The sequence below is a fragment of the Drosophila busckii genome, chromosome 2R (genome assembly GCF_011750605.1).
Source record: "Drosophila busckii strain San Diego stock center, stock number 13000-0081.31 chromosome 2R, ASM1175060v1, whole genome shotgun sequence".
Lineage (NCBI taxonomy): Eukaryota > Metazoa > Arthropoda > Insecta > Diptera > Drosophilidae > Drosophila > Drosophila busckii.
In genome coordinates this window covers 2,897,928-2,923,425 of record NC_046605.1, presented here as the reverse complement: position 1 = coordinate 2,923,425, position 25,498 = coordinate 2,897,928, and the positions used below count along the sequence as shown (strand labels likewise).

The 25,498-nt window shown below is 37.9% G+C and overlaps 1 protein-coding gene across 2 annotated transcripts in view; it reads right to left on the bottom strand.

Moving 5' to 3' along the window:
• Nucleotides 1-24,070, bottom strand: part of LOC108597558 (5-hydroxytryptamine receptor 2A) — a 36,205-nt gene extending 12,135 nt beyond the window's left edge. For both annotated transcript variants that reach the window (XM_017984166.1, XM_017984167.1), the window contains exons 1-6: nt 23,687-24,070; nt 21,283-21,963; nt 17,511-17,644; nt 17,314-17,423; nt 5,199-5,388; nt 5,006-5,143 (exon numbers count right to left, since the gene is read on the bottom strand). In XM_017984166.1, the coding sequence (XP_017839655.1) occupies nt 5,006-5,143; nt 5,199-5,388; nt 17,314-17,423; nt 17,511-17,644; nt 21,283-21,963; nt 23,687-23,711 (1,278 nt within the window). In that variant the 5' untranslated portion in view covers nt 23,712-24,070. The remainder of the gene's footprint in view (nt 1-5,005; nt 5,144-5,198; nt 5,389-17,313; nt 17,424-17,510; nt 17,645-21,282; nt 21,964-23,686) is intronic.
• Nucleotides 24,071-25,498: the final 1,428 nt, after the last annotated feature.

Sequence of the window (25,498 nt, the reverse complement as noted above, 5' to 3'; positions counted from 1 at the left end):
GTTTAATTTGCTTACATTTATTTTAACTGACAATTTGTGGTTTATAAAATCATTTTCAAAATATTTTTGCTTCCAGCTTAAAGTTGAATTTGCTAAAATATATTTCAACTGACATTTTAAAATTCTTATTCTCTTTTTAATTAATATTTTTTAGTTGCAGCTGCTGCAAGCTTAAAGTTGTTTTTAACTAAAATATATTTTAACTAGGAACTTGTAGTAGTTTCTATAATAATTTTCTAAATATTTTTGCTAGCTGCTACTTCAATTAAATAAATTCTTATTAATTTTGTTTACTCATATTTTTGTAGCTGTTTAATTTGCTTAAATTTATTTTAACTGACAACTTGTGCTGCTTATAAAATTTTCTAAATATTTTTGCTTCAAACTTAAAGTTGCAGACACTAAAATAAATTTTAGCTGGCACTTTCTAATTATTATAAATTTTGTTAATTCACATTTTTAGTTGCAGCTGCTTCAGGCTTCAAGTTTAATTTGCGTACATTTATTTCAACTGACAACTTGTGGTGCTCATAATTATTTTCTAAATATTTTTGCTTGCTACAACTTCAAGCTTCAAGTTGAATTTTGCTGCTGGCGGCACTCAAGCTCTATCTAAACAGCATTCAACTTTGGCACTTTAATGTGCTTTTTGCAGCATGATCAATCATATTGCCGTTGGGATTTACTTAACGCAATTTGCAAACTCAAATCAATTATAATTGCGTGTGAAAAAGTTTCGCAATGAAATCTGTCTGGGCAACAATTCAATTTTACAATTGCCGAAACGCACAAGTTTTCTAAGCTTATGTGTGTGTGTGTGTGTGTGTGTGTGTGAAACGCATGCTAATTAAATTTGTATGCATAACCGCGCAATTTTCACATGCGCTCTCTCTCGGTATGGCAGCTTGGCATTGCGTATACGCCGCGTATGCCATGCGGGTAATCAATGCGCGTAATTGAATCTTTGATAAGTTCAAAGGCACAGAGGCGCACACACGGCGGCATTACTAGCACATTGTTTGCCGTATAATAAACAATTGGCTGAAGAGAAAAAAAAAACGTATATCGTAAATTCCATTGGATTCCCCTTTGGCATTTCGCTTAGATCGAAGACTAAACTACATGGCACTTTAACGTTATTTAAATACTAAAGCAAACATACACAAGGGCTGCCACTGCATGCATAGATAAGATGAGATAAGCACCCTGCCTAGCCGGCAGCTTCGGCTTGTGCTGCTCGCTCTGCTCTCGTGCCGAACAACTTAACTCTAGAGGCAAAGGAGAGAAAGCATAGCATACTTTTCAGCAAACCCAGCTCAATGTGTATTTTATGTAGATGTGCCTGTCAGCTATGCTTAGAAGCGTACGCTCGTGTGTGTGTGTGTCTGTACACATTTATTTAAGCGTTTGCATAAACGATACTTTGGTCGCAAGCATTTTGCCACTTTTGGCTAATTTATGTAAATTGTTTTCTTATTTAATTGTTTTTCTTACGAGACATGTGTTGAAACTGCCTATCACTGTATGTGTGTGTCTCTTTGTGCGTGTGTGCGTGCGTTTGTGTAACCAATAATTCCCTTTTCAGACGATTTATGTTGCCCTAGCACGAGTGCTTGTGTTTGTAGCCACAAGCAAAACTTTGCTACAAGTTACACTAATTAACAAAAAAAATGCAAAACAAATATTATGTATTAAATGCATATGTTTAATGTATAGTTGCATTATAAAAAGTACTAAAAGTAGCTAAAATAATTTTTAATAAATTTTAAAAATGAATTCAAAATTTTAATAAACTTTTTTTTATGAATAGCTGCGTAATAAAAAGTGCTAAAAGCAGCTAAAATAATTTTTAAAAATTAATTAAAAATGTCAAAAAACTTTTTTCAAACGCTTATGCATTAAATATAAATAAAATTAAATTATATGATTATAGAAACTTATTTTTTTATTTTTCTGCTACTGTTAAGCATTTAACACACAAGCCTTAAGCACTGTAAATATAAAAATTGTGGCATTTATTTTGATTTGTTTGTAGCACAGTGTTAGTGCTGCCTGAAAAAAACCAAAAATAGCAAAAAAAAGTGAAGCTTGGCAGCGTGTGCCGCATATGGACAACTTGTAACGTAACGAAAAAAAAAATATGTTAAGACTTCAGAGAGAGCGAGCAGCGTTTGCCTTAGTCTCAGTTGCTGCTAATGTTGTTTGGGTTGGGTCTGAGGCTGTTTGTCATATGGCAGTGGCCATAATGTCAATATCTAAAGCAATCAATTTGAGCTGCTGTCGCTGCTGTCACTTTTGCTGTTGTTGCAAACACTTGTTGTTGTTGTGGTTGTTGCTGTTTGCAAATGTAATTGTGATTATATGCGAGTGGTCAAGGTCTACACACACACACACACACACAGACGCACACACATAATGCATAACAGTCATGGGTACTCAACGCTATGCTCATAGCACTTATGTCGACTCAACTCGCATTCATCTCGTACAAGAAAAGTTGTCAAAGCTCTTGGGCCAAAGCAATTGGGCGTTGGCAAAGGGGCAGTTGTGCAGCTTTTTGTTAGTACATTATTATTAATGCTCACACATTGATTGCTGTGCTGAGCACAAGGCTAAATTACACATAATACCTGTGCGCTCAATTTGCCTAATTGCCATTTGCTTATCGCTGCTGCGTCTATGTGTGTGTGTGTGTGTGCGTGTTATGTTAATTGCAAAATCAATGCAGCCAAAAATTATATTTGTCACACAGCTGCGTCTATTGCATTTTAATTAAAATTATACACATTAATGTTTAAATTATGCGCACCCTGCCCTATCGATTTATATAGCGCTTACAATTTGATTTTGCGCTGCAATTTAAATCATTTGCAGACCCGAAATTATTTTGCAATTTCGCCTTTGGCATTCGCGCCCCATAAACATGCTAAATGCAAATGCAATTAACTCAAAATTTATGTCCTGCCAACGGGGGCCGCGCGTATTTGTATTATGTCCGAAAAACTTTGGCAACAACAAATCTTTATTAAATAAAAAAAAATACAGAGCGCACAAAATTGTAACAAAACGCGCAGCAGGCGAACAGCGGAATGTGCTGCTTGTTTCTTTTTTTTTTTTTGTACTCGTGTACATAGTTGTTGTTGTTGTAGTTGTAGCATGTACATATATTATATGTAAGCATAAACCCTCGTCAAGTTGCAGGAAAGCAATTTTCAATTTGAAAGCATTTAGTTAACAACAGAAAGAAAAAAAAAGAAAGAAAGAGACGACAGCATAACAAGAGTATAATTCGATTGCTGGCAAGCAGTCGCTGCTTAAATGCTCTAACTAGCTGAAAAAAAGGGGCTAAGTATAGCAAATTGATAAAAGCAAAAGCAAGAGTTGGCTAGCGTTGAAATTGCTTTGAAGCAATACTTGCAAACAGCACTGTAAAGTGAAAACTTAAGTCGACAAGTTTAATATAAAAACAAACTAAAAAGCAAAAGCAATAAGTCTGACAATTGGCTAAGCGACTGTAAGCGATAATTATAAGAATTATCGATAAGTGAATACATTTATTTTTTAATTGTAGCCTAGAATTTAATTCTATGGTACAATTATATTGGCTAAGCGACTGTAAGCGATAATTATAAGAATTATCGATAAGTGAATATTTATTTTTTTAATTGTAGCCTAGAATTTAATTCTATGGTACAATTAGTATAGCCAGAGCAACAAAGGCCTTCAGGCTGACTTCTAATTTCTTATTTTTAATTTGTTTGTTTTGGTTGGAAGTGAAAACTTAAGTCGACAACATTAATATAAAAATAAACTAAAAAGCAAAAGAAATAAGTAACTGAAGCCGATTACTAAAAATTATCGATAAGCTGCTGCTGCAAACTCTTTGTGCTGTAATGAGCTTTAAGGATTAGCAGCTGAACATAATTACTTGCACTTATAATAAGCTGATTAATAGTTATTTATTTATTAGAGAAAAGTCTGCGCTATTTGGTAGTTAACAAAGCTGCGAAGTTGCAAGTCTCATTGACTGTTAGTGTATAAATATGTGGGTGTCTATATGGCTATTGGTATTAGCCTGTGCCTGCTGACATGTAACTAACATATACACACACACACATATATGTGCATAAGCAGCTATGTGTGTGTGTGTGTGTGTCCTGCTCACAAATAGTGGACAACTTGTACTATTTGCGCATTGAATTTGTGATTCCAATGACTTTTTGCCAGCTTCGTGCTCTCTCTTGCGCTATGCGTATGTGTGTGTGTATGCTTGTGTGTGTGTAGGTAAGTGGTTGCAAACATTTCTACGTCAAATGGTCGTTTTCAATTTAGTCAAAGCATTAGGCTTAGTCTAAGTAGCAGGCTGCTAAGTATGTGCTACCGAACTACGCATAGTAAAAACGAACTGCGTATGCTCTAACTATAGTGCAAGCTTAATTTAGTTAGTATTAGCTATGTAAATAGCTCAAGTGGCTTAGCTTAGTGCTAAAGCGTATTTGCTAAAAGTTTGTGCAAAATTAAATTGCATTTGAGCTAAACTCAACAAATTTATCAGTGTGAGCGCAAAGCTGTAGTAAAGTCAGCCTTAGCTATTTTTTTTATATATATATTTTTTTGGCTGCCTGGCACTTTAGCTAAAACTTTCGAGACTTGTAAATGAGTTTGAGAGTGTGAACGTGGTTTTGGGCTTTTAAAGCGCCAGCGCTTGCTCTTGCTCCGGCGAATGCATTTTTAAACACACACTTGACTGAAGCTCAAGTCGCCTAATTAGATTTGCCAGCCAGCTAACCTCAACCGCAATTCCCTTGCCGCAGCTAAGACAGCAGCAGCAGCAGCAACATCTTGAGCGCCTTTGCATATGTGATGAGCTTCAATCAAGCCTTGGGGCCAAGCTGTGTGTGTGGTCTGACCTTTGGGCCAGCGCGCGTTTAACTTGATTAGAGTGCATAATTACAAGCTTTTGGCTTGCATTGGCTTGGCCATTGTGTGTGCTGCTGTGGCTTACCTGATTGTTGTTGGCAGTGACGTCAATGGGTCGCGGACGGCGACGATGAATGCGTTTGCGTGCCGTCTGATAGATTTTCCAGTAGAGCGCCAGTATCACCAGCAGCGGCACATAGAATGTGCAACAAGTGGCAAATACCTAAAATATAAAGCGTTGCTTAAGTGTGCAATGAGTGCGAGAGTGTGACGCTCACCTGATAGGACACATCTTGGGACACCATGCACTTCTGCTGCTCTATGCGCTGCAAATAATCCGGATCCTTCCAGCCAAACTGCGGCGCTAGCGATACAATTACCGCTGCCGTCCAAACGCAAAAGATCATCATGAAGACGCGATTGCTGGTGCGCGAGTGTATGTAATCTATGTTGGTTACTGCCCAGTAGCTGCCGCATGCAAAAGAAAAACAACAGAGTTTACAATTTATTACAATTGTTCGATGGTTTGGCTTTTTATATTATTTACTCTTTGCCAGCGGCGGCAGCGGCAACCGCAGCAAAAATGTAAATGAAATGCTGCATAAATCTAGGCGCAATTCTAAACGTGCTCAAACACGTTCAATACAACACACACACACACACATGCACATATGGCGCAGTGTTAAAGTAAAGAAACGTGTTCGATATTCAGTTTCCGTTCAACAGTTTTTCATAGCGTTTTGTTACAACTTTTTTGCGTGTGTCTGTGTGTGTGTTACGTTTCCTTTTTGCGAGCAAAACATGTTTTCGTTGTATGTGTGTGTGTGTGAGCAGCAGCCAAACGAGGCATATTTCGAATTTACATTTTTATAGACATTGCTTAGAGGCTTTTAGCTTTGCTATGCTGTTGGGCATAGTTGCAAATAGAAATTGATTTGAAGTGCGCTATAAAGCAATGTTATCGATACTATCGATAGCACGCAGATTTATGTTTATAATGCAGCTATATTAAGTGTTTATCACTAACACGTGTTGATTGTTTACTAAATGGTTAATCGATACTATGGATAAATCATTTTTTGAGCGCAGGCTTTTAGCTTTGCTATGCTGTTGGGCATAGTTGCAAATAAAAATTGAGTACAAGTGCGCTTTAAAGCAACGTGATCGATACTATCGATAATACGCAGATTTATTAATAATAAGTGTTTATTACTAACACTAGTACTAAACGCTTAAGCGTTACTATCGATAAATCATTTTTAGAGCATAGGCTTTTAGCTTTGCTATGCTGTTGGGCATAGCGCTATAAGGCAATGTTATCGAAACTATCGATAATACGCAGATTTATCAATAATAAGTGTTTATTACTAACACTAGTACTAAACGCTTAAGCGTTACTAACGCCAAATTATTGTTAGAGCATAGCAAGTGCTGCTTTTGCTATTGCAGCATTGGCTACATGACTAAACGAGTTTTTAAACGTTAGTTGTAGTAGTTAAACTAGCGTTGATATATATATATACCAAACGCTATGTTGTGTTTAAAAACTTTAACCGAACTGCGGGCAGAGATAAACGCGTTTTGCAGCTTAATGAAACTAACGCATAAAGTTCAAAAGGTTTGACCGCCATGACAAGCTGCGGCCTGTAAACCGCAACATTTTATAATTTGTTGCCACGCAAACTAGCAACAGCAACAGCAAAAATACAAACAACATTGTGATTAAGAGTGCCATGTTTGTGTATTAATTAAACACAATTTGGATAGACAAATATTTATAACAACTGCGTGTGTGTGTGTGTTTAAGTTTAAATCAACAATTAATTGAGTTGACAAAGCACTTGCGTTGAGCTGTGCTGAGCTGAGGCTGAACAGCAGCAGCAGCAGCAGCAGCAGCATCAACATACATGTATCTATTTCTGTGTAAACTTTGTAAAGTGCCCCTCACGCTTACTTCATCGAGTGGCCATGAAGCATAATTTAATTTATGTACTCGGATTTTGGGCAGCACTCAGTAGACAGCTGTATAAATATGTGTGTGTGTGTGCTATGCACTTGTTTAAATGGCGCTTAATTAAAGCTCACTGTCACTTAATCAGCTCAGTTTATCAATTAATGATTTACAGTCAGCTGTATTTATGTTTGCTGTTATATATGCACTTAAGCTAATACAGTTTACTTTGACTTAAGCGCGCGCGCTTGAGTTCGACTCTTATCAAAGTTACACACACTTGTGCATCATTTATTTAGTTGTCGCTTTCATTCATTTGTGTTTACAACTAATGATTTGTAGCCACTTGTACTATATATTGCGCATACGTCATGTGTCTCGCTGTCTGTGTGCGTCTGTCATAGTTAATAAATAATATGAATTTCTGTTCAATAACAAGTTGATGAACTTTTGTCTGCTGTCTTGGCTTTGGCTTTCATTTTGACTTTGTCAGCGCTTTCATTAGCATAATATAATCGAACTCAAGTTGCCAATTTTTGATTGACTGCTTTAAATTAATGGAATTTTGTGATTTTGTGTATTTGGCTCGCATGCAAATTAACAGCGCATAGAAATTTCTAATAAAGTGCCTGTCATGCAATTTATATCACTCATACGCAAAAAAAAATCGCACAAAATGTATCATAATTTGTTCTAGCACACTCTCACACATAAAGCTATATACACTTCACAAACTGTATTCAATTGAATTCAATCAATTTATCAAAGCGTGTGCAGCAACGCTTGATGAATTATAACAATTTATTGTGTGCCAAGCAATTTAAATGCGCCCCTGCTTTTAGCTTTGATAAATGTGCGCCACTCGAGTGTAACACTTTTTTAATGCATTTCAGTTATTTTTTGGGAGCGGCGTATACGTTATATTTTCTATGCTGACATGCACAATTATCTGTGTATGACTTAACGCTTTATTTATTTTTGTCTTGCGCCTTATAATTAATTGCAAATTTTATATTATCAAGTGCACGCTCAATAATTAATTGCTTTTTATTTATTTATGCAATGATTTTTCATGACTCTGTTGAGTTGACTGTCAATGTCATGAAATATTTGCTTCGACCTATTGTTTTAATTTGCAATTTAATTGCATAAATACGTTACCTGCAGCCAGTCAACAATAATATTTAGTTTAAAAAAAAAGGGCAGCGTAGTCTAAATAACAAAAAACACACACAAGCAAAACTAACAATAGGCGCAGGGCAGGCAACAACAATAGCGCACAGCTGTGTGCGTGTGTGTGGCATGATTAAATTTTTTCTGTGGCAAATTACAAACAAACTACTATGGGCAGCTACTACTGCTGCGCTAAGATTTTAGCATGCAAACAACTAACAAAAATATAAAGCATACGCTCCATAGTGCACAGCTTGCAACAATAACTATAAGAGCAGTTCTAATAGCCACTGTGCGCTAACAAAAGCGCTGCCCACTTCAACTTGAAGCAGCTTAAAAAACAATATACCAATTGGCCTTTTGCAATAATATGTAAAATATTTGTTAGCAATGCAAAGTTTTTTGCAACAGTTTCTGCTTTAATAAGCATAAATAGCTGTGCATTCAATTATAATAATGTCAAACGCTTCAACACGTCGTATGATTGATAAAACGCAGCGGCCTGTTAATGCGCAATGTAAAAAACGACGCTGCAATTAGCATTGTATATTAAATGCATTAACTATATGGCTGGCTACTAAAGCTTGCCCGCCACAATTTATTTGCTGTGCTGGCCGTCAGTTATGTCTGACATGCACGCCTCGCCCGCCACCTTACAGCGAAATTCAATTTACAACGTGCTTACGTGGCCAGCGTACTACTACGGCTTACTTATAGCGGCAGCACTGGCCCAGCTGTCTAACGCTACATGTTGGCCGCTAACGCTCGAGGCTCAAAGTGCCAAGAGACAGCTCTTAGCACTCAACTGGCAGCTCCATCCCAACCCCTAAAAACTTTGCTAAGCTCATTGTTTGGTCACAATTTAAGTTATGTTTAAAACATTTTCTTAAAGTTGATCCTATTTGTTTTAAATTACACGCTAGCAGCTCACAATCTTTTTTAATTACGTTTTGTGTTCGTTTTATGCTTTTGTCTGACTGTTGACATGCTGCTTGACTCACGACTGCTTTCAAATTAATATGTAGCATACAAAATTGGGCACATATTAGACGGCCAGTTACTCTATAAATATTTAATTAGGTTAGCATAGCCAAGCTGTTGCTACACTGCAGCGATTTTTTTTTCTGGCTGCAACATAAACTAAAGTAAGTAAATATGTCAGTTGTTGTTTTTTTTTTGTCTGGGTCATGCGGTAAAGTTTTCTACTTGGCGCACAGCTGGCACAGGATGCAACTTCTGTTGATTACGCATATGTGTGTGTGTTGTGCTCTTTTTGGTGCGTGGCCTGCGTTCTTCTCTCGACCGCAAATATGCGCATGAGGGCCAGCAATTGTAATTTATGACACAAAAACAGCAAAAAAACAAGAAACTTATGTAAATTGCAAGAGCAGCCGCAGCAGCAGCAGCAGCAGCAGCTGTAGAATAAGCACAACAACAATAATGAAAAACAATAGCTACGCCTAGGCATGCAGCCAAGTGCGTTGATTGCTGTCTGGCTGCCCTGCTGCTTCAGCTTGAGCTGTGTTAGTGCTTTAAAAATATAAAAAGCGCGCAATATGTGCATAATTGCAGTTGGTTTAATTATAATTACATTTAATTAGCTATAATGGTTTACATATGGGCTGCAGTTAATGGCTGCGGTGTGCAGCAAATTTATCGATACTATCGTTTATATTATAATTGCGCGCATTTGATATTAAAGCAATTAAACTGTTATGCTGTTATTGTAATACGCAATTTAAATTTTGTGTATAAACGTGGAATTTCATTAAATGCATTCACATTTGGTATGTTTGCTAACCAAATTATGTTTGCAAGCATTTGAATTACTAATAATACTACGTATTGTAAATGGCTGCGCACTAATCGTTAAAATTGAATGGCACGCATTTAATTTAATGCATTTAACTCGTACATATCTTTAGAGAGTTGCAGTTAAATATTATTCTTTGCTTTCTATGCTGAGTCAATAAATATTTATCGATTGTATCAATTGTTCTTATGCATTGAACTTTAAGCATTTAATTAAATGCATGTATTATTATATTTTCAAGTAGGAGAGTTGCACTTAATTATTATTTATAGCTTTCTGCTGTTAGTCAATAAATATTTATCGATTGCATATATAATTTTTCATTTTGATCTATTTAAAGCATTGAATGATAGGCATTTAATTAAATGCATTATATTTTCAGTTAAGAGAGTTGCAGCTAGTTATTATTTTTAGCTCTCTGCTGTAAGTCGATAAATATTTATCGATTGTATCCATAGTTATTAATTTTGATTTATTTAATGCATTGAATAATAAGCATAATTAAATGCATTTAAATCGTTAATATTTTTCATGTTATTTTTATTTTCAAGTAAGTGTGAGCTGCAGCTAATTATTATTTTCAATAAATATATATCGATAGTTATTAATTTTGATATATTTGGCATATAAAATGAATAATATTATATCTTGTTGTTCGATTAGCATTTATAGATTGTATCGATAGTTATTCATTTTACTGTATTACATTAAATTTTAAAGTTTTAAGCGCGCTGCTTATTTGGGTCAACTGAACACTTGAACTTGAATCGATAATATTCGAATTCCCTGCCGTTGATTTTCAAAATAATTAACATGGCATGCTTGTCATTAAGCTGCAATTTTAGCGCAATTGCCTTGACTCAATTGTTGAAAACAGTGGAATTTTGCGAACATTAGCGACAATAGCACTGGCATTGCCATTGCCACTGGCACTCTGCTGGCATTCAATGCGACTCTGCGACTTGTGCCGAAAAATTGTGCAGGCCACAATGAATATTTGGCTGCTGTTTGGCTTGTTGGTCTGTTTGCACGCTTGTTGTTTTGTTCGCCTGCTGCTGCCGTTGCTGCTGCTGCTGCTGTTGGGTTATTTGCTCACATATTCGCACTCGGCCTGTCTTTGCTGTTTGTGTCGTTGTGGTTTGCTGGGCAAGTTTGGCTTTCCGGTGGCAAAAGTTTTGGTCCAGCAGCAAAAACCGACCATTAATCACACGACGTGCGCAAACTCTGCTAAACGCAAAAATAAATACAAACAAACCTCAAATGCAGACACGCACACAGTTACACATACCCACACCCACACCCACACACACAGACACACTCATAGTTACTTATGTCTTAATATGCACGCACAAAAAGTTTCGTCTATGCGCTGCCGGCAATTTGTGCATTGTACACAAATAATTTCTCATTGGTTTTTGTTTTTAATTGCAATTGCAGTTCGTCTGCTGCCATTTGTCACGCCCAGTGCTCGGCACAGTCTCTGCAGTTGAGCATTAGACTTTGAGTATTTTATTTGATTTATACGAAATTCAATTTACTGCCTCGCACTGATTAATCATTTTATCAGGCACTGAAGGCAGCCATTTGGCCATTATTTTGATTTATGCGTCTTTGGCGTAAATTTAAATTATATAAATAACACACACAAGCACAAAGCACAATACATATACAACTGTAGTCCTCAGTGTGCTTTTGGGGTTAGCCACTGTGACAGTTATAGAATTGTAATTCATCTTGGTTCTGCGGTTAGCCTTTTGCCTTTGTGCTTTCGAATGAAAATGTTTGAAATGTCTCTGACGTTCACACTCAGTGCGGTTGTGCGCTTTTAATTGCTTTTTTTTTCTTCTTGTTTTTTGGTTGATAGAAAACTGCGGCTTGACAATTTTATTTAGCATGAAACTAAAGCAAGCGCTTAAATGTAGGCAACGCTTTTTTTAGTTTGCAAGCCAAATAGTTTTAAAGTGCCATAACGCTTTGTTTGAGTTGCTAGCATGCCTAAGCACACACACACACACACACACACAAACACGCGCGCACATGCTAAGCCTTGTGTATGTGTGTGTGTGTGTAACAGCTTACAAATATTGATTGAGGCATTTTGTAATGTTGTCTAGCAAATACATAAATCATTCGAATTATGTCAAGCTCTGCTAATCGAGATTGAATATGCCCCCAAAGTGCAAACACACGCAGTGTCTACAGACACACACACACACAAGCACACACATATATAAGCATGGCACATGTTTACTGTTGTTTTATGAACTTGTAGACTACTTGAAAGTTTATTGAGTTAACGCTCGGCCTTTAAATGCAACAAACACCTCATTGCAAATACCATTACAGCAGCTATAACTAGCTGTCTCTATACACACACAACTATGTTGTGTAGCTGTGTGTGTGTGAAGGCATTAGCAGATAACATAAATGTCTTAGTAACATATCCAGTTTTATTGCTTAGCTTTACTGTTTGCTTTGGCTCAATTGTTGTCCTTTGCTACTTTGTCTCATTAAACATTTGAAAGCAACTTGCCACATATACTATATGTATAAGTATGTGTAATGCGTACGTGTGTGTGTGTGTGTGTGTGTGCCTGGCATATACAAACACATGAATCTGGGCATTTCGGTTTGTGAAATCAAATGTGCAAAGCAAATGAAGCGTAATTCATATGCTGCCTGACTGACTGCCAATGTATTGGTTACACTCATTGTGTGTGTTCCGTGTGTGTGTGCGTCACAAAAACTAATTATACTGTTAAATGCGTTTGTTTAACTGGCAATTTAATTAAGGTTATGCCCTTTTTTTTTGCCACCGAACAAGTACTAAACCATATTCCATGGCGCTGTAACCACACACAAGACTACAGTGTAAGCCCCTAAAATAAAAAAAAAAAAACATGTGCAATTAAAAATACTCCCTACACACACATATACGCATGTTTAGAGCATATTCTGTTAGTTCATGCAGCTAAATTGCACATGAACGTTGCGGTAATGGGCTAGCCGCTCTAACAACCAAACGCAGAGTGGAAAGTGAAGAGGGGGGAAAGTATTGGGGGAAGCTGTGTACAGCTTGCATTAGTGTAGTTCGCACAAAATGTCCAGCGACAGCGTGAAAATTATGTAAAACACAAATACGTGTACAATGTTCATTTGCACTTGGGGTACACTAAAACAGTAGCTGCTGTCAGTTTGTGTACCGAATCTCTGTAGGCAAATATTTGTTTAATACTTTTCTGTTGACTTTGCCTAGTGAAGCATAACTAAATAAAATGTTATCGATAGTATAGATAGATACTTTGCTTTTATTTAATAGCTACGCATCATAAATTTATCTTCTAAAAAGACTACGCATAATTCTTAGCTCTTCTATAAAGACTACGCATAATTCTTAGCTCTTCTAAAAAGACTACGCTCAATATTTAGATCTTCTAAAAAGACTACGCATAATTCTTAGCTCTTCTAAAAAGACTACGCTCTATATTTTGCTCTTCTAAAAAGACTTCGCTCTATATTTCGGTTCTCTAAAAAGACTTTGCTCTATATTTCGGTTCTCTAAAAAGACTACGCTCAATATTTCGCTCTTCTAAAAAGACTACGCTCTATATTTCGGTTCTCTAAAAAGACTACGCTCAATATATCGCTCTTCTAAAAAGACTACGCTTAATATTTCGCTCTTCGGAAAAGACTACGCTCTATATTTCACTTCTCTAAAAAGACTACGCTTAATATTTCGCGCTTCGGAAAAGACTAGGCTCTATATTTCACTTCTCTAAAAAGACTACGCTCTATATTTCACTTTTCTATAAAGACTACGCTCAATATTTCGGTTCTCTAAAAAGACTACGCTCAATATTTCGCTTCTCTAAAAAGACTACGCTCAATATTTCGCTCTTTTTTGAAGAGCTACGCTTAATATTATGCTCCTCTTTTTGAACAACGCTTAATATTTCCCTTTAATTAGATAATTTTTGCTTGTCTGCACACTTTTTGTGCACACTGTGATTGCACTGAGTACAAAAACTATTGTGTGACAACAGCAATTACAATTACACATGGCATAGTGGCAGCATATGGGTCTACTATGCGGTTGAAGCGGTTGCTGTCGCTTGTTGTTGTTGCTGCTGCTGCTGTTGTCGAGCTAAAGCCAAAGCCCAGCAACAACAACAACAACAGCTACGAATATTAACATGTAATTACGTTTTAAATGCTAACTGATAAAATATTTACGTAAAATAATAAAAACAACACAACAGGAACAGGACAGTGTTAACTTAATTGAAATTTAATTGAATGTGTCATAAACAAGCGCAATAACAATAACAATTGCAACAATGCTGACAAGTGCACCAACAGCAATAGCAACAGCAATTGACAACAGTTTGGCAACAGTTTTTTATTTTTTGGTTGTGGTAACTTCAAAAGTATTGAGAGTGACAATTTCTTTTTTGCATTTAAATGATTGCGCGAGCAGTGAACAGCAAACACATGTGACATTTGTCATTTGCTGCCACTAATAATGACGTCAACAGCATGCGGCAAAGCGTTAAATTTATGCACCATGCTGTTGCTCATGTGTGTGTGTGTGCGCGGGTGTGTGTGCATTTTGGCATTGACAATGGCATCGACAGCAACAGCAACAGCCACAGCCATAGCCACAACAGCAACAGCAAGAGTCGCCGCGTTGGCAGCGCCAGGCATAAAGATTAATGACCATGCGCCATTTTGATACACTAACCTGTAAAGGTATAACAGTATATAAAACAAAGTAAGCGCTGTATTGATGTTGCTAGCTTTTGTAATTTTTGTTACTGCCAAAAGCTGTTACTACTTATTGTTAAAACTACTGCGTTTTATATTTTTTATAATGACTGCAAGTACAACAGTTTTACTACTAGTACTACCTGTTTACAGTTACTACTACTATTACTTATTTACTACTACTATTTACTACTACATTACTATTTTGAGCTATAAGCTAAATTTACAGCATGTTGTTGCTATTTATATCTTACTGCTTTTTAGAGCTACTGCTGTTTTTTGCTTTAACTATTAAAATTTATAGCTACAACTACTTTCTACATTTAAAACAGCTTTAAGCATATTTAGTATATAACTTATAAGAACTACACTTACTACTATTATTTATGCTATTCAAAGCTTAAACTTCAATTCATCTACTCTATATATTTTGCTATAAATAACACAAGTGTAACTAAAAGTTTACTTTTGGCTAAGCTCACTCTTTGTTGTTGCTCTTTGCTATTTTACTGTGTGTGTGTATTTTTTCTTGCTGTTGTAGGCATTTATTGTGTGCTGGCTGGCGCGGGTTATTTAATTTCTTTTTTTGCTTTTTTGGCAACTCTGGCCTGTGCGCTGTTCTTGGTTTTCTTGTCTCGTAATTTCGTAAATATTGTTGGCACTTTGTCTTAATTGCTTAAAAATTACTGACATGGAAAATGAACTTGGCAGCAGTAAGAGACTGAGCGACTGAGCGACTGACTGGAGCTGTAGCTGTAGCTGGACCTGTGTGCTTGGGGTGGGGCTGGCAGGCAGAACTTGTCAACGACAAGCTCGTAACGACAAATACTTGCAAATAATATTATTGTAGTCGAATTTGAGTGAACTATTTATCATTCGCCTGGGTGGCAGTCCTAGGCTTGGCTTGCAGGCATAGAAGCTGCTGCTGCTGCTGCTGAAGCACAACATTTGACAAACTTAATTTATTAATGCAAAGCAAAGCGATAGAGAGAGAGAGCGAAGTGAAGCGCACAGTTGACGACAGCCCAGAGCAATAAGCAAATGGGCTGCTTGCTTAAAAGCACATTAATTTTCATGCCGTTTCGCCTGCTAAAGCTTCGCTTCACTCACTTACAACGCATTTTAAACAACAAGTGACAACTAGCAAATAAAGCCCAGAAATTGAACTTGGAGTTGGAGTTGGAGGTCCTCACTGAGCGTTGACGGTAATTGTTTCATGCAGCGCGACGACACATTCCTAACTCTATATACAATACGAGCTGCCACTCAAGCGTATTTGAGTCTGTCATGCCAGTGACTTGACTTGCTCATTTGCATACTTTTGAGCCGGCCATCATAATGTGAAAATAAGATGCCACTCACTTTGCTGCTGCTGCTGCTTCAGCTGACAGCAAATAGTAAGTGTGCTGCCTGCAAGAGGCCAGCTCATCATACAGCTAAGGGGGCAGTTTGTGTTTGTGTGTCTGATTGATATGCAGGCTGAAATCTAAGCATCACTTGGCTTTATTTATTGACAGGCAATTTGAGGCGCGTCAGCATTTCAAATACGCGCCAATTGACAGGCGCATAAAAATGTAATCAGCATTGCTAAAAAAAATAAGCAAACTATATAACACATGCTAGTTAAGCATAAGTTAAACTATTTATAAAATTTAAATACATATATATATATATAATAATTTAGTTAAAACGCACAATAATTTAGATAACCCCAAATTTGCAAATAGCTTATTAAAATTTAAATGCGCTGCAGCAAAACTAATAAACAAAATTGCTAGCAATACTTTATGCGTTTGGCTATTTGCATAATTTATTATGCAGCTGGCGCTGGCGCTGCATTGTTATTTGGCTGCTTGATTTGACTAATTGAAAGCGCGCGCGCTTTATAGCCACATTGAATGGTTGGGCTTAGCCAATTTGCTGGCCAAAATGTAATTTGCTGCAAGTCAAGTGGCATTTTGCAATTACAATGCGCATACGACAAGTTGTAGCGGCGCTGCACTTAAGTGTGCATTAAATACACAAAAATGCTTGCGGGCATAACGTATACGCCGCATTAGCAGTGCCGCTGGCTAATCAATAGCGCACTTGCAAATTGAATACTTTGAAAATTTCATTTCAATTTGCAGTTTTGTTTGTGTGGTAGCTAAATCGATTGATTGATTGAAATGTTTTGCTGCAAATTGATTGATGATACACACACACACACACATACATACGCACACACTGTCATTTTTGTTGAGAATTTATTTTAAATTGATATAGCTCTATGTGTATAATGTGATAGAGCAAGGTTAGCTACTTGGGTGTGGCGTGCCGCACAAACTAGACGACAGGTGGCGCTAAGTACACTGTCAAAAACTACGTGCTTAATATAAATTTGAAGCATTTGAAGTTTCGCACATTTGTCAAACATTTGCGTGCATTTTGTAGCGCTTGTTGCCAAGTGGATTTGTAAAGAGATTTGACATGCTAAAAACTTGATTGATTGATGCGTTTAACACACACACACACACACGCACAGACAGACACACACACGTGCCGCCTGCCGCTTATATTGACAGTCGCCCAAAGCGTAACCGTTAAGCTGACTTGTTTTACACGCTGCTTACAAGTAGATTGCTTAGCTCGTTTATCATGTGTGTGCATGTGGATTTTTTAATTTAGCCACACCCCCAGTGTAATTACTTACCGATCAACCGCAATGGCCACCAAATGTAAAATGGACGCAGTGCAGCAAAGCACATCGCATGATGTCCAAATGTCGCAGAGCTCCGGTCCAAGTATCCAGCCTTGGCTAATCTGTTAACAATGCACAAGTTGTTGACGTTATTAAATTTAATGTCAGCCTTAAGCCGTTGACAGCTAATAAATGCAGGCGGCACTTACCTCGTAGACAGCGCCCAGCGGCATTACCAGGCAGGCTACAAAGAGATCAGCGACAGCTAAGGAGGCAACCAGATAGTTGGCCACGTTCTGCAGATTGCGCTCCAAGATAATGGCAGCTATAACAAAGACATTGCCTGCAATTGTTGAAAGTTGCAATGAGAGAGCGAGAGCGAATGATAGATAGTTAGATTGTTAGTGAGTTGCCTAATTGTTTAAATTGACTTGGCGCCTAAAGTTTTTCGCATTTCAATTAAGTTTGCTGTTAGAGAGTCACCTGGTGGCGTATACGTAATCCGCAAACCGCATTTTACACGGCCAAAGTTTATGTGTGTTAAATTACAAAAGTTGTGTGTGGCCTAATGAAATGCGATTCGCAATCTTATTAAACTTGACTTTGCCACACGTAACTCAATGCATTGTGGCATTGTCTGTGTGTTGCTGCAGCTGCAGACAAAGTTGAGCGTAAGCCAAAAATAAACGACACCAAGCTAATCGCGCTGTCGTAAACTTGAGCAGCAAAAAATGCCAAGTGAGCGCCAAAGCCATTGGCAGGCGAGCGAGCGGCAACTTTGATGTCTAGCGCCAGCAGCAACTGCTGCTGTTATATATATAATAATTCTACTCGCCGTGTGCTTTTTTTTTTTCTTTGCTGCAGCTGTCAGTGCTACTTGTGGCACACACTTGAGAGGTGTGACAACGAAACGTATAAAAGAAAAAAGCTGTAAAAGTAGCGCAGGCAACCGCCCCAAGTGCCAAGACATGCAATTTGTGGCATTGAATTTGCCAGCGACAGAGGCAGAGACGACAGACAGTGACACTAAAAGGGACACTGCCCGCAGCTACACACACACACACACACACATGACAGGTGCTGCAACAAAGAAATACACATGCAATTAGACACTTTGGTGTCAAAGTGAATGCAAACTAATGGCAACAGCTCAGCAACATTGCCTCATGCCACTAAACGTAGCCAGCCTGTCTTTATATGTTGCACTTGTTATGCAAATTATGCTGCAAAAAATTACACACTAATTAACTAATTATAGATGCACAGCTACAGATTTGTGCACAAATAATAATTCGCATGATAAAATTATTATATCTGTCTAATTTATGCAAAAGTTTTTAATTACCTAACAAAGTTTGAATAAAAACATAACTAATTATTTCAAGACCAAAGGCTGCTATGATTATGATACAGATAAATTAATACGTGCTACGTTTGTAGTTGAAAAAGTTTGCAGTCAGCTAATAAAGCAAATTAAACAATTTACGCTTTGCCAAGCTTAAATTTTATGCACAAATTGCTTTAAACTTGTAGCAAATATAAGTTTGATTTATTTACTTTAATTAACAGTCTAAGCGTCATAACTTTAATTTGAATTTCTTTTTATGCAATGAATAGCAAACAATACTCAATTTAATAAATTTATTATTAGCTAAAATCGAGGTTAAATTTTAATTTGAATTTCTTTTTAAGCAATTAAAAGTATTAAATTTAATAAATTTATTATTAGCTAAAATCGAGGTTAAATTTTAATTGGAATTTCTTTTTATGCAATTAAAAGCAAACAATACTCAAAGAAAACAATACTAAATTTATTATTAACTAAATTCTATTTATCTAATTTATTTTAGTATTTTATTTTATTTTACTATTTTAATTTGATTTATTTACTTTAATTAACAGTCTAAGCGTCATAACTTTAATTTAAATTTATTTTAATGCAATTAAATGCAAACAATGCTCAATTTAATAAATTTATTATTATCTAAAATCTAAGTTAAATTTAGTTTATTTCTAATAAATATTTCACAGCACTATATTTTAATTTATATTATTTTTTATTTACTTCACTTGGCACATACATTTTTTAATTAAAATTTATAGAGTTCGCTTAACCACTTTCAACATTTTTGCTGCTGTCTAGCATTTATTTATTATATGAACAATGCCATTTCTATATTGTTGACTATATTAAATTTTATATTTTCAATTTGTTTTCAATTTCAGTTAGGCCCAAGCTGCTGCTGCTGCTGCATGGCCACAACTATAAATGGCAGCCTTGTGGTAAGTGCTTTTGCTTTCACAACTAACGAGCATTGCATTTAATTTAGACAGCTGACTGTTGAGAGTGAAACTAATAGAGCAGCCATTGAGTAGCGCAACTAACTTGCTGCCGCTCGCTTGTTCTTGCTCTTTCTCTTTGTGTGTGTGTGTGTCTGTTGGTGTAAAATTAGCATTAGAACTCATTAGCATTTCCTTTTATATGCTAAATGCCCAGTTGCTTGGCACTCGAAACACACACAGAGCACAACGAGCTAAATGGCATTGAAAGTAAATGCAAGCTCAAAATTGAAGAAAGCAAAAGCAACAGCTAGCCAAAGCAGTTGGGGAACACTAGAGCAGTAGGCGGCGTGCCAAAGCAGAACTTAAAATAAACACACAAATTAGACGAAAATCAAAATGAATACGAAATGAATGCAAAGCAAAAAAAAAAAAAGAAAAAAAATTGTAGCAGCAAATCAAGAGCCAAGACACGCATGTAAATGTACAAGCTGTGCCTGGGCCATTAAGCTTGATTCGCATACGAAATTTTGTTTGAGTACAGAAAATGTTGCCTACATTTTAGCGCAACAGTATGAAATTGACTAAGTCAATTTATTATTATTAATATAATGCTATAGGCTAAAATAAATGCATTATAAATTATTTTTATTAAAAGCTTAAAATTGTAGAGCATTTGCACTTCTATAAGCTTGCGCAGTAGCTAAGCTTGATTCGCATACAAAATGTTGTTTGAGTAAATAGTATGTTGCCTACATTTTAGGGCAGCAGTGACTGCGGCACAGAAAATGACTAAAGTTCGATATTATTATTAATATAATGCTGCAGCTTTACTTTAAATGCATATTTAATTATTTTTATGCATAGTCTTAGCTAAATTGTAGAGCATTTGCACTTCGATAAGCTTGCGCAGCACTTTAGCTACATTTCATTTGCTACTTTTGGGCAAATGACTTTTGCGCTGCAATTTAAATGAAATGTTTTGCTACTTAAATTAATGAAAACCATTTTACTGTTGCCTTGTTTATGGCCAGGTCTGTTGCCAGGGCTGCCTACGCTGCTTGGGCTGCTGGCTGCTGCTTTAAAGTGCCATTGGCTGTAGTACTTGAGACTGTGATTGATTGATTGATTGTCTGTCAATTTTAATGCGGGCATATCTTTGCCTAGTTGAATGCTCAACGTTGCTGTTGCTGTTGTTTGCCTTACGGATTTATGGCTAAATGCGTGTAATGAATGTAGCCAGCAACAACAACGACTACAAGTCCGAGCTGCCTTATTAATAAGGCGTGAGCATTGAGGCACAAAATAAATAATATAAAATACGCTCAGGCTCATAAATATCAGTTACGCGTATTTTATTATCTGCAACTGAAACCCAAAAATTGCTGAGCTGCGCAGCACAAATCCACAGAAACCAAATGTCCTGCCACACAGCCCCACCGACCGACCGACCGTCACTACAATCAGCACGCCTATCTGCGCGCTGGCAGCTGCTGTCATTCGCTTTTGCTTTATTGAATTGTTTGTTATATTCCCCAGCGAAATGGCGCGTCGGATTTACTGGCACGCGCGTGCCTGAGACTGCCAGCCATGGCATTTATTTTTGTGCGTGTGTGTGTGTGAGAGTTCAAATAATTATGTCTATGTTTAGGCAACAGCTTTGGCCGCCGCCTAATGAGCTTTCCATGTACATTGACTTACCAATTATGGTGACCAGTATCATCAGGCCGAGCAGCACGGATGTAACCGCCATGCGCAGCAGTTCCGTAAAATCATCCTCCGTCACTTTAGACGTTACATTGACCGCACCACTGACGTTGCCACTCAACAGCTGACCGCTGCCATTTGCAAACTCACCAAAGCCGTCGACGCCGCCGCCGCCAAGCTCAAGCGTATCGTTGCTGCTTTGCAGCAGCAGCGTATCGTTCAGCAGCATAACGCCCAGTCCAACGGCCACATTCGTATAGTTGTTGCTGTTGCTGGCGCTGCTGCTGCTGCTGCTGTCGATCAGTTCAATGGCTTTGCTGCCAGCCGCACCAGTGGCCAGCGCACGTTGCGCTGCCTTTGCGGTTATGCGTGCTGCGGCTGCTGCCACCGAAGCACTTGCCGCAGCCGCCGCTAACGCTGCTGTGGCCAAGGACGAGCCCGCTGCTGTGCTTGGCGTCGTATTGGCTGCGCTGCCGCCAACCCCAATGTGCGCATTAGCACTTAGGAGCTCACTATCGACGCCATCGTTGTAATAATGATTGTTGTTGTTATCATCGCCGCCTCCGCCAAACTGCTGCTGCTGCTCCTCCTCCTCGTTCGGCTCCTGCTGTGCGTCGGCTATCAAATAGGCATTGTCGCTCAAGCTGTTGGCCACATAGATGTAGTCCAGCGCGTCTGCAAGAGAACAAAGCAAGTGAAAGTTAAGTAAACTTAAACTTGTGTGTTTAATTGGGCATAAGAAAATTCGCAAAAGGCCTAAGCAATTATTTTCGAATTTAATGAGCAAGCCAGACAGCACAAATTGCTGAATAAAATAAATTTATAGATGTACTGAAATTAGCTGTATAGAATGAATATAAAGTTCTATAGCAAACTTTGTATACGCAAACCAAAATTTCTATAGCAGCAACTCAATTGGATTTTACTTTAATTTACACGCACAAAGTTATGAATTATAGGAATTTAAAAATAGTAACAATGAGTTTTTAGTGCTGCGAGACAAATGAAATGAAATAATTTTAATTCGCATTCTTGAACTAATAAAACTATCAACTTTTATTTAAATATGAAAATTGATTTATGAAATTTAATTTAAGCTAATTTGCAGCAAGTAATATACATTTGCTGTATTCGTATTTTTAATAATAAGCCTTAAAACTAAAGGCTCAATGCTGTACTAAAACTAATTAGATTGCAATTGGTGGTGCGGCTTTAATATAAGTGAAGTTGCATTTATGTTTCAAATAAATTTGCTAACTGTTCGAGCTGCGCACTTGTTGTTAAGCTGAAGCTAATAGCCAAAAATTTTCCGCTGAGCACAACTTAATCGCTTAAGCAAACAAAGTCGACTGACTAGACTGTCGGCCCTACTACGCTTAGCTGAGCGATCGCTGCTGGGAGAGCGCAATGCAATTGTAGATTGGAGTGCATTTCTGTCGTTCATTTGAGAGAGTGAAGCGCGACATGCCTGCACTCATGATTTGAAATCAGCTCGTTCGCTTTGCTCTGAGCTGTTCGCTTGGTGTGCTGAGCGTTCGCCCGACTTTGCTGGGAGAGCGGAATGCAATAATTGCTTAGAGCGCACTTTGTATCGCTCGAAGTTAGAGAGTGAAGCGAGACGTGCCTGCACTCAAGACTTAAAATCTAGCTCGCTTCGCTTCTGCTCTCAGCTGTGCGCTTGCTAAGCTGCGCTTGCTATCGCTGTTGCTGATCGCTTGGAGCTGGGAATGAAAGCGTTGCTTGGAGCGCATTTCTCTCGCTTAAGTGAGAGAAGTTAAGAGCGACGTGGCCTGCACTTGAAGTCTTAAAACTCAGCTCGCTCACTCGCTCTGTTCTCAGCTATTCGCTTTAATTTGCTGAGCGATCACTAAGCAATCATTGCTTAGAGCGTATTTCTATCGTTGAGTGATAGAGTGAAGCGTACGCTCTGCTCTGAGCTATCTTGAGCGATCGCTGTTGTCGACTTTGCTGGCAGAGCGCAATGCGTTTATTGCTTGCAGTGCATTTCTGTCGTTCGAGTGAGACGTGCCTGCAACACAAGTCTTAAAATTTAAATTGCACGTGCGCATTTCATTTAATTTACACATAAAGCATTCAACTTAAGCATTCATTCAGCTATTGAAAAGTTATGCCATGAATATAATATTTATAGGCTGCTCGTCTCATTAGACTTGAATACTTTAAGTGAATGACAGCTTATTTTTAAATTGCGCGCCATTCATAATTTATAACTGTGCGCGGCATTAAGCATTAAATAATTAGCATGTGCTTGAGTCACGCTCAAGCGTCGCGCGCGTCACGCTTAAATTTGCTTGCAATTCTCTTGCGCATTTTCATTTTAATTTTCATTAACAGTTTAAGTTTTTTGTGCGTTTTTGTTTTTTCGCTTGACACTTACCATTAAAGTTGGTCTGGCGTGGCATTTTGGTTGTTGCCGAGGTTAAGGTGGGGATGAAGCAGTACGCTTAATTGCAGCCGCAGCGGAAATGAGGCAAGTGAGCGCAGACGGAAACCGGAAGTGCGACTATGCGACGACTATGCAATGGCAATGGCAATGGCCACGTAGAGTTAAGATGAAGCTACTCAGCCGACATTGCTGACGTTTGTACATGGTGACACACAGCACACACACACACACATACAGTTACCAATATATAAGCATACACGGCTAGGAGACAGGATGTATGCTCTTAACGAGCTTTTGAGTGTTTACACGTAGCGTCGTTTACAGTTTGGGCTTTGCAGCTTTTAGCTTTCACTTTTGCTTTTGCTTGGCGTCGCTTATTTCTTTTTTTTGGCTTGTGTTGTATTTTTTTGTTTCTTTGTGCTTTGTGTTTTGTGCTTTGTTCTTTGTTATTGCTGGCAGTGTTGCTTTTGTGTTGATTGTTGTTTAGTGCCAAGCGCAGTGTCTGTCTATTCTCTGCTGCTTCTTGCTGTTTATTTGGTGCTTTGTACTGGCTTATAAGCTCTTCCGTTTATGCTCATGTGTTATAGCTGCGTTTTCATATCCTTAAAATGAATTTGACTTCCGTAAGCAATAAACTTACGCTACCCCTTTGTTGTTGTTGTAATGACTTCATTTTGTGGCTGATTGTTGTTGTGCTTGGGTTCGGTTGGGGGGCGTGGGGCCAATTGCCCCGCATTAAAGCGCAGCCATTTGCGCAGCTGCAATGACAAATATAAAAATTCAATATATGCATAAATTTAAATTAATGCCAAATATGTAGAATATTTGCATAAATGTTTGGCAATTTATAGCGCACATATCAATTTCCTTTAAATGAATTTGATGCTGCTGCGCACTCAGTCGCTTGTTAAATAATTTAACGCAATTTTTTGCAATTACACAAAATCACTTTGCACGATAAATAAAAATGAAGACTGGCACGCAAGTTGTTTTCATTTCTTGCGCCTTACATGGCAGCCAGCCTGGCTCTGTGACATGTGTGTGTGTGTGTGTGTGCATGTGTGTGTGTGTGGCCGGAAGTTTGCGTGCGTGCGACAGGCGCCATTGCCAGCGGCAGCAACAACGTCAACGAAATAAATTTAAAACGCATAAAAAAGGAACAGAGAAGCAACGCAAAGCGGCAAAGCCAACGTTGCGCTGTTTTCAAAAAAGTAGTAAAATGTCATTGCATGGCTTTTATGTTACTGTTGCTACACACACATACATATGCGTGTGTGTGTGTGGCGCCATAAACGCGCTGCGAGAAAGTTGCATGCGTAATGCGAGCGGCGCTTGACGCAGTTTATTGTTAACAGCGACTACAGCATATGCATTGAAGTCAAGCATAAAGAGTTGACAATGGCCATGGAGGGGGGGTCGCTTTTAAATCAAATCGTATTAAAATGTATAATTAATGCGCAGCCGCTCAGCAGCAATTTAATTTGCCAAGCTTAAGTTCAACTTGAGTTCAGTTTGTAGCACACACTTTCTAATTACTGCGCCAACGAACGTGCAAAGCAGCTTTGCGCTGCATAATACGCTTGCTGCGCTTCATTAACATGTATAGCTGTGTGCGTGTGTGTGTGTGTGTGTGTGTCGTTGTATTGGCTGCAATGCTAATTACACACAATTCAAAATGCGCGGCAGCGACAACAAAGCGCAAAAGAAAGACAAAACTTGCACACAAATGAAATCAAAAGCACACACACACACACACACACACACACACACACAACACACACACATAGTTTTGAGTTTGTATTG